The sequence below is a fragment of the Mus pahari genome, chromosome 3 (assembly GCF_900095145.1).
Source record: "Mus pahari chromosome 3, PAHARI_EIJ_v1.1, whole genome shotgun sequence".
Taxonomy (NCBI): domain Eukaryota; kingdom Metazoa; phylum Chordata; class Mammalia; order Rodentia; family Muridae; genus Mus; species Mus pahari.
Window position 1 is genome coordinate 112,251,199 of NC_034592.1, and position 9,414 is coordinate 112,260,612.

The window sequence follows — 9,414 nt, forward strand, 5'->3', positions numbered from 1 at the left end:
TCAGAAATCTGCCTGCCTCTGCCTCCCAAGTGCTGGGATTAAAGGCCTGCGCCACCAGGCCCGGCAAAGCCTTTTTTCTTAAGAGTATACTTAATAATATCTGTAAAGAACTCTCTGTAGATTCACTTTGTCCCATCTTGAGAGATACCCATGAAAGGCACACAACCCAGAATTGATGTCTTCTGACCTAAGACGGGTGCTGATAGCTTCCAACAGAACAGCTAGGCACTGATGACACCTAGTATCAGCCTCTGCTGATGGCAGTAGTCAATAAAACCCAGAGCTGATGGCTCCTGGCTTAACGTGGGCACTAATGGTACCCCATCAGGTGCTGATGGCCCCTACTATCCTACTCTGCTGATAGCAGAAGGCAATTTATTTCTTACCCTCCATAACGGCACACTCCTTGTCCAATGGATTTGTAAGATCCAGTTAAGAGTCCTATCTGTGTCCACTTACCTTATTCAATGTCGCTGTTCCGGCGCCAAAGGGCCAGGGTAGCGGTGGAGTCAGAGTAGGACTCTAGTGATGGTTTTAAAGTCTGAGGGTCTGAGGAGCTTTCTAGCTCTCTAATTATACCGAAATGCTGATGGAAACTTCTTATAAAGTCCTAAAAAACTTTCTTGCTCTTTCTGAGGGTAAAAGACCGCTGGTTTAGGCGATTAACACCTGTAGCCTAACATAGGATTAAGCAATGCAGCCTTTGTTCTATCTCAGCAGGAATCTTTCCTAAAATGAGTCCCTCAAATCTTGCTTAATGAGGGCTCATCTGTCGCAGATTATATAATAATCCGAGGCAGGCTACTTCAGGATGATCACCTACTAGTTATTAGCTTGTCCCATTGTGGCTCCTGACACATGCCCGATTTTACCGCACCCAGGTCAAACCCTCAGTGCTAGCTAAACAAGCACTCTACCAACTGAGCTACACCTATGCCTGGATCTTTTGTTTCATCCACCAAATCTGATTTTGAACTAGGTGGAAGACGCAGACAGAGGGCGGAAAGGGATATTTGCGGGCTATGGCGCAGCTGGAATCATTTCCCTTGGTCTCTCCACCGCAGTTTGCTACTACTGCAGCCACACTTGAGACCCATGCCACTGGCCACTCACTGAGTGGCGGGTCGGCCCAGCCTGCCCTGCTTGGGAGCTCCAGCCGCCCCAGCCCGCAGACCTGCCCCTAGTGCCGCTCAGACTCACGGTCGTGGGCGGGGCGCCGGGGGTGGGCGGGGCACTGGGGGTGGGCGCGGCGTCCGGGTGGCGCTCGCCACTCGGGCGGTGGCGCGGGCGCCCAGGGCAGACACTAGGCTAATCCGGAGGTGCGGCCCTGGAATTAGACGGACAGCGGGGCTCAGGCTGAGGCTGAGGCTGAGGCTGAGGCTGGGGCAGTGTGCACGCGGGGCCGCCGAGCCCTGGACTCGTGTAGCGGCTGCGGGGCGCGCTGCCCTTCGCCATGTACACCTTCGTGGTGCGCGACGAGAATAGCAGCGTCTACGCCGAGGTCTCCCGGCTGCTGCTGGCCACCGGCTACTGGAAGAGGCTGCGGCGAGACAACCCCAGGTTCAACCTGATGCTGGGGGAGAGGAACCGACTGCCCTTCGGGAGACTAGGTAAGCCTTTCCCTCGTGGCCGCTGCGCGCATGAATCCGAGAGCCAGCGCTTTTGTTTTTTAAGGTCATTAATCTTCCCTAGGCGCGAGCTCGCCTTAGCAGATCTAAAATGGGTCCAGCAAGACCTAAACCCGTAGCTGGATTCGGAACGGAGTCTCGGTGCGGTTGCCCTGTCTGCTGACAGTGACCTCTCCCCGCACCCGTGGTGTCGGCCTGGTTCCCCTGCTTCCCCGGGCCCGCATCAGTCATCTTGCAGCTTTCCGCCACTTAGGATTCAGCCCTGTGTGGTGTGGGCGTGGAGGGGGAGTTGTCGAAACCGCCAAGGCTTGTGTTACAGGAAGGCCCAGATGAACCGGCAGGGAATTTGGGGAAAACTCACCGACTTACCCAAAGCAGGAGCTTCCAGGGAAGCTGGAGCGTTGGGGAGCTGTTCCATTTCAGACCTTTCTTTTAGCTGCACCAAAAGTTTACATTTGCAACTGCATCTTGTGATGTTTTCTTACAAGATCTTGGGTGACTTTTGCTCTCCTCATCCACATGGGCGAAGCTGGCTTGGTACCATTCTATTCGCATACACTCACTTAGGAAGGGACAGCAACTCCCTTTTAAATGACGTAATCTAGAAGTTGTCCTGATGGGTTCAACTAGCATCCCGACGCAGACTTGAACCTGGTCTCATGGTCCCTTCACTGCATAGTCATCTGGGAAGGGCCCGCCTCTCCCTGGGTAGCTGGTTCTTTTACAGAATTTCACTTGGGGGTGGGGTCATTTGTATTCCAAGGACAGAAGGGGAGAGGGGCATCTGTACCTTAGCAAAGACCCCAGAAAGTAGTGTCCCGCGTCCTGAAGAGAGGTTTTTCAGACATAGGTGTGGTCAGTGGTGGATGAGGCGAAACTGGAAGCAGTTTGTTTGGAACTAACTGGCTATTTGGCAAGCTTGCATAGGGCATTTGGGTAACATTATAGCCATAGCAAGCTATGATGGCGTATGGAACGAAGTATGTTAAGGCTTAATCTTACTGAATTAGTTCAGGGGCAACTTTTCATTATTACACGAGTTTATACTCTAACATGGCGATTCCATGGAGTGGTGGTTGGGAGACTCAGAAGTCACAGACTAGAAAATGTGCTTAGAAACTGATGTCCTGTGGTAGGTAGCCAGGTTCCTCAGGAAGGGCTCAGCAAAGAAAGTCCCTCAAAACCAAGTTCCCTGAGAGGAGCACAGGAGCCGTTGACTAGGTCGTTTCTCCTAACTTTATCGATTCCCTTCCTGGCACCTGACAGTGCCTGGAAGTAAGAACTTAGGTGAACACACCAAAGGCTCTGCCCAGCCTGGGTCGGGTGTGACTGGCCTTGCTGGTGTGCTGGAATCCCAGTCCTGAGAAGGCAACATGAATTTGCAGATGACCAGCAGACATTCTATTTTTATGGAAAAGACAGATGTATCCTCTAAATAAAATGGTTCTAATCACTCGCCATTGGGAGTATTCTCTTTTTGTCTAAAGTGGGCTGCATAAAACCCACAGAGAAAAGCACAGAGAGTCATGTTCAGGCGCTGGGAGGTCGGGGCCAATAGGACGAGAAGGTACCAGGTCATCAAGGACTTGGGCCTGTCTTCCCAAGGGAGATTGTGCAAACCAGATAATGTCTGAAAGTTCTGGTTTGGTTGTGTGCTATGGTTGGACTAATTATTGTTACCTTTGACACCCAACTCAAAGTCTGTTTTTAAAATCTTACTTTTTGTTGCAAAGCATTTTGTTAGGGGTCAACTATTTTTTTTAATAAAACATTTTTGTTGTATCCTTTTATTTATAATCATTTATCTGTATTTATTTCATTTTATCATTGTGGTGCTTGAACCCAAGGTGGGGATTAAACCCAAGGCCCCATATATGCCAAGGATGCACAGTACTGCTAAGCTACACTCCGAGCCTCCAGTTGTGGTTTTAAAAGGGTTTCTATAGTAAGAACTATTGAAATGCCTCCTTGTGGGATAGTGTAAAGAAGTGCTCAGGGCTTCCGATGGCCTTCCCACTACCTCCTTTCACTTCTTAGTAGCTTCTAGAAGCTCCTTAAATGACCCATACTCTGCTGCCTTCTTTGATATTTGGAGAATGTGATGTTGGGATGGAGGTGTGGCTCTAGTCAAGTAGCCTTGCTCAACAGATTACAAGCTTATGTGTGTTAAACCCAGAGAGGACTATGCTAAGGGCCAATGAGATATGAGATAGAAAAATACCCAATGCTCTTCTAATTTAAAAAAGGGGGTGGGGGGTGGGGAGCCACATCACAGCTGACTTGCAGGCCAGTATTATTGTTTCAGTATTGAGAGTAGATACTGAGAGGAAAAAGGGATCTTGGGACAGAGAAACAAAAGTACTCCGCGCTTGACAACCAGCCTGAAATGAGAGGCAGGAAGCTGGGGAAGACATGAGAGGCAGGAAGCTGGGGAAGACATGAGAGGGAGGGAATCTGGTATGACACGAGAGGCAGGGGATCTGGGCATGACATGAGACACAGAGAAGCTATGACACATGTGTCCTGCACACTCTGTCACTGACATTATCTCTCCCCACCTGCTGTTTCTCTTCTGAGTCTCTTCTTTCCTTGTAGGTCATGAGCCTGGGCTGGCACAGCTGGTGAATTACTACAGGGGGGCGGACAAACTGTGCCGCAAAGCTTCTTTAGTAAAGTAAGTGTTCCCGAAGTCCTCCATTTTTGGTGTTTTATATAAATGGTTTAGCTTTCACCCTGAAGCACTTAAGCCAAGATAAGGGATTATTGTAAGGAAAAAGAAAATCTTTCCTGTTTTAAAACCAACTGATAGCAGGGCTGTGGCCTCCTCTGAGTTGCTTTGATTTCAGTTTAAGGCGTTGCTGTGCATCTCTTAAAGCCTGGCGTCTCCTAGGTGAGGCTCCCTAGAAGCAGAGACTGGATCTCAGGGAGGAAGTTCTAGTGTAAGAGATTTCTTGGAAGATTTTCAAGGCAAACCCATCTGTAGTCGGGGGGGGGGGGGCAGGGTGAGGCAGGGGGGCAGGGTGAGGCAGGGCAAGTTAGGAGCCAAGCAAAGGAATGGTTTTAATTTACCCCAGGTGCTCTGACATGGATGACAGACACCTCAGAGTTGTCACATCTTGAAGCAGAGTGACTGAGCATCTGCTACAGCATCACTCAGGTGCAGTTCTACTTTTCCTTGGCATTTGCTCGTCTAGAAACTTGCCCATCCTGTCTAATTAGGGGAAGGGTGGGCTGTGGTTTAAGTTGCCAGGCATTTCTGGTCCCTGGAGAAGAATGTACAAGCCTTCCTCAGAAGGCGTTCAAGCAGCTAGTGATCCCAGAGAAAATATTCAGAGTGCCACATGGTCACTCCACCACCCCTCTCTGAGCCCATAGGGATGTGGCTAGATAGCACAAGGATGCTACTATAAGGTAGAATTGAGCAGTAGTATACAGTGACTGAGATCCAGGGTCAACAGCTTGGGGTGATTCTCAGCTCTTTGAAGAATCCAATTAACAGGCAAATCTTTTTATCCCTCTAAGCCTGAATACCTCCCTCGTAAAGCAATTATGAGGATTAAACCAGGTGATGTGCAAGAGTAGATGCAGCACAAGGGCCTGGAACCTTGTGGGTGTTTGTGCTTTAACATCTCTAGGTGTGATGGTAGTAACTACCTCGTCTCATTGCTTTTATTACTGTCATTTTCAGATGGAAGCTCTCAGTCTTGTCCCTAAGATCAGGGCTATGGTAGGTCTCCTGGACTCTTTCTCCGTAATTCATAAGCATGTCTTGAGTAGTCAAATAGGGCACTAGAAGATGGGATTCCATGCAAAATGCTGCCTTTACTTGCTAATGTCCCTTTTGGACTTAAGAGGTTCGGTGCTTCTCATTGCATTTCTGTTTTTATTTAGATGTACTGGTTCTGGTATCCTTCCCATTACTCTGGGATCGGTTTTCATGACTTAGTATCAACTCGTAAAACAGAGTAGGGCTTCCTGAAGTCTTTGTATGATTGTGTTTAGAATGTAAATGGCCAGAGCTAGGGAGATGGTGTAGTGGTTGAGAGCACACATACTGTTCTGCCATAGTACCCTCACCCATGTCACACAGCTCACAACCGCCTTTGACTAGCTCCAGGGCATCTGCAGCCTCATCTGGCCACTGTGGGCACCTACACTCATTGGAATGTGAGCACGCCCACACAGATACAGAAAGACAAAAGTAGAATTCTGCTTTTATAAGTAGGAAGCAGAGGATGCTATAAAAAATAATAGTGCTTTTCATATTTGCATATTCAACAGCTGAAATGAGTCAGAATGCAGGGCTGGAGTCATGACTCTATTACCTTGGACAGCACCACCCTGAATCACCTTGTCCCATTTGGAAAATGGAGTTGAACAATACCCACTCTTTGACCCACAGTCACATAGGATATTATCTGTAATGGCATCTTGAAAATGGTTACATGACCTGTGCTGGGTGACTGTTGTGACCATTAGTAGCAACTTCCCTTGCTCTCTGAGTGTTCTACAAGATACTGTAGCAGTTCCAGCAGTTGCTGGCTCCTTTCCCAGTGTGTATCTCTGCTGTGCTTGTGTATGGGTTGAAGGGATGCTAGTTAGAACTGTGGTCTCCCTCATTTTGTGGGCTAGAAGTGACAGGAAGAAGAAACAGGTTGTCAAGGGTCCAGCATAGAACCCCAGGCAGGCTCTGGGCAGCCCTGTCAGCATCCCTGGCCATACTGTTGTATTTGTGCAGATTAGAAACTTCCTTGTTCAGTATCAACTGCCCTGGCCTTGGAGTGTATATTATTTGAAAAGCTTTTATGTTCGCATTAACTATTCCAAGTATATGCCATCTCATTATCTTAATATTGGATTTAAAGGGATATTGAACTTACCTGAAAAGTAACTTTCAAATTTTTAGTTTAGCTAACATTCACAACATTATTGCAAGACAATTTTTCTGTATTTTGTTACATGATAAACATATGTAAAATCATGATTATTAAATGTTATGAAGTTGGATTAAGTGTTATGAAGTTGGAGAATACAAATTATCATACCTGTATGGGTAGATCATAACTTTTTTTTCCTTCCTTGAGCTGTAAACCTAGCTCATATATCTAAGAATATGAATTTGTGTGAGATTTTTATGTAACAATGCCATTTAAAAATCCAAAATATATTGAATGAAATAAGGGCTTGCTTGGTGAAGATAATGACTTGGCAAGTATGTCTACTTCAAGAGAATTAATTGGACTTAATACAGGAAAATGCCTTCGTCTCTCCCTCAGAGCCCATCAGCAGAGAACATTCATTAAGTTCGCTGTCTTCTGTTTGATTTTTTTTTTTTTTCCAACTGTTTCCTGAACCGATGATTCATCATGACAGGACATTTGCAAGTGCATCCTGAGCCATTTGGGCAGCTGCAGCCATGATACTTTTTATAGAGTGGGCCTCCTGGAACTGAGAAAGCCGATGTTTCCAGTTTGTATCATCAGGTGCAGGGAAGCCAATGTTTCCAATAGGTACCGGATGCTGCAGTGGGTTTTAAAAGGAAACATTAACATCCCAGCAAATCCACATTTTAACTCAGCCTTGAAGTTCTGTCTATTATAATGGAGAGTAATTTTTACATGTAGATACAAAATAGTAAAAGATGCCATGAGTTCAACATTGTTTAGGCCAGTGGTTCTCAATCTGTCTTGACCCCTTTGAGGGCCATATAACAGATATTTTGTATATCAGATATTTATATTGCATTTTATAACAGTAGCAAAATTATAGTTATGAAGTAGCAACAAAATTAATTTCAGGGCTGGGGGTCACCACAACATGAGGAACTGTTTTAAAAGATTACAGTATTAGGAAGCTTGAGAACCAATGGTTTAGGCTGAACTTTGACAATGTTTTTTTTTTTTAAGGTTTACTTATTATTATATATTAGTACACTGTAGCTGTCTTCAGACACCCCAGAAGAGGGCGTCAGATCTCATTACAGATGGTTGTGAGCCACCATGTGGTTGCTGGGATTTGAACTCAGAACCTTCAGAAGAGCAGTCAGTGCTCTTAACCACTGAGCCATCTCGCCAGCCCCGACAATGTTTTTCTGTATAAGCATACCCAAAGTATTAATTGAGCAGCATCTGTTTATGTTATAACTTATCTAAGGCTAAAGAGAATTTTAATATTTTAGGATTTTTCAATTCATTTTTGATGTTAGAGTTTGTAGCCAATGGCTACTTGGAGCTTAACTATAGAACTTGAGAAATATCTGTCTTAGTTAGGGTTACTAGTGCCGTGATGAAAGCCCATGACCAAAAGCAACTTGGGAAGGAAAGGGTTTATTTGGCTTATGCTTCCACTTTGTAGTACATCATAGAAGGAAGCCAGGATAGGAACTCAGAGTAGGGACCTAGAGGCAGGAGCTGATGCAGAGACCATGGAGTGGGCCTGCTTACTGACTTGCTCCTTATGAATTACTAAGCCTGCTTTCTTATAGAACCCAGGACCACAATAGACTGGGCCCTCCCACGTCAGTCACTAATTAAGAAAATGCCCTACAGCCAGATCTTACCATGGGGGCATTTTCTCAGTTGAGGCTCCTTCCTCTCAGATGACTCCAGCTTGTGACAAATTGACATAAAATTTGCCAGTACACCATCTTTTCAAGTTTTTGTTCTTAAAGTAATCCATTTCATTATCCACATATGGTGTGTATGTGGGGGGGGGGGGTTGTTGTAAAAATGATAGCTATTTTATAGCCAACTGAAGTTACAAGTTGAGTGAGGTCTTGTTAAAAAGTTGTTGGCAGGCCAAGGAATGTGTAGCTCAGTTATTGAGTGCTTTCCTGGATGTGGTAGTCCCTGGGTTCTGTCCTCAGCATTGCAAGGGGAAAAATTGTTTAAGAATGCTTTTGTTCAAGGGTTGGAGGGATAGCTCAGTGGTTAAGAGCACACACTCTCCATCCAGTAGTTGACGGCTCACAATCATCTCTAAGCTTCAGTTCCAGAGGTTCCTCCATCTCCACTAGCCTGTATACTCATGTGCACACATGCACGCGCATGCACACACATACACACACACAAATATTGTAAAAAATAACATTTCTTAAAAGAATGTTTTGGTTAGGTATTTATGATCTCAACCACGAATATCATTTATTTTTCTTGACCATGGAGGGAAAACTGCTCATTTGCTTCTTCTTTGCTGAAAATGTTGCCTTTCCAAACAGACTGCTCTTTCATTTTACTGTGCCATGGACAGAGCAGTTGACACTGACCATAGATTTGTGTGATTATGGGCCACATCTTTCCCATTATTCGTTGACTTATTCATTTTTCTCTTTACTCTCCTGGGAAGTTTCTTAGCTTCTGTGCCTCTCTTTCAATTTCTTAATAGTACACCTTTGTTTTATATTTTTAAATTGCCAAAATTTATTAGTATTGGTATTATTTTATGTGACTGTTTGGCATGCATGTGTATGTATACCACATGCATATAGTGCCCAAGGAGTCCAAAAGAGAATGTCAGGTCCCCTGGAACTGGAGTTTTAGATGCTTGTGAGCCACCATGTGGGTGCTGAGACCTGAACCCAGATCCTCTGTGACATTATGCCTACAAGCCAGTGCTCTTAACCACTGAGCCATCTCTCCAGCACCAATATTTATTTATTTATTTATTTATTTATTTATTTAGATTTATTTATTTATTTTATTTATTATATTTATTAAGATTTATTTATTTATTATATTTAAGTACACTGTAGCTGTCTTCAGACACTCCAGAAGAGGGCGTCAGATCT

At 45.2% G+C, this 9,414-nt stretch overlaps 1 protein-coding gene across 1 annotated transcript in view; it reads left to right on the forward strand.

Annotated features, from left to right (window-relative positions):
* Nucleotides 1-1,257: 1,257 nt before the first annotated feature.
* The window catches only part of Ttl (tubulin tyrosine ligase), a 28,181-nt gene continuing 20,024 nt past the window's right edge, over nucleotides 1,258-9,414 (forward strand). Inside the window, exons 1-2 of the mRNA XM_021193982.2 lie at nucleotides 1,258-1,610; nucleotides 4,224-4,302. Coding sequence (XP_021049641.1) covers nucleotides 1,454-1,610; nucleotides 4,224-4,302 — 236 coding nt within the window. The 5' untranslated portion in view covers nucleotides 1,258-1,453. The remainder of the gene's footprint in view (nucleotides 1,611-4,223; nucleotides 4,303-9,414) is intronic.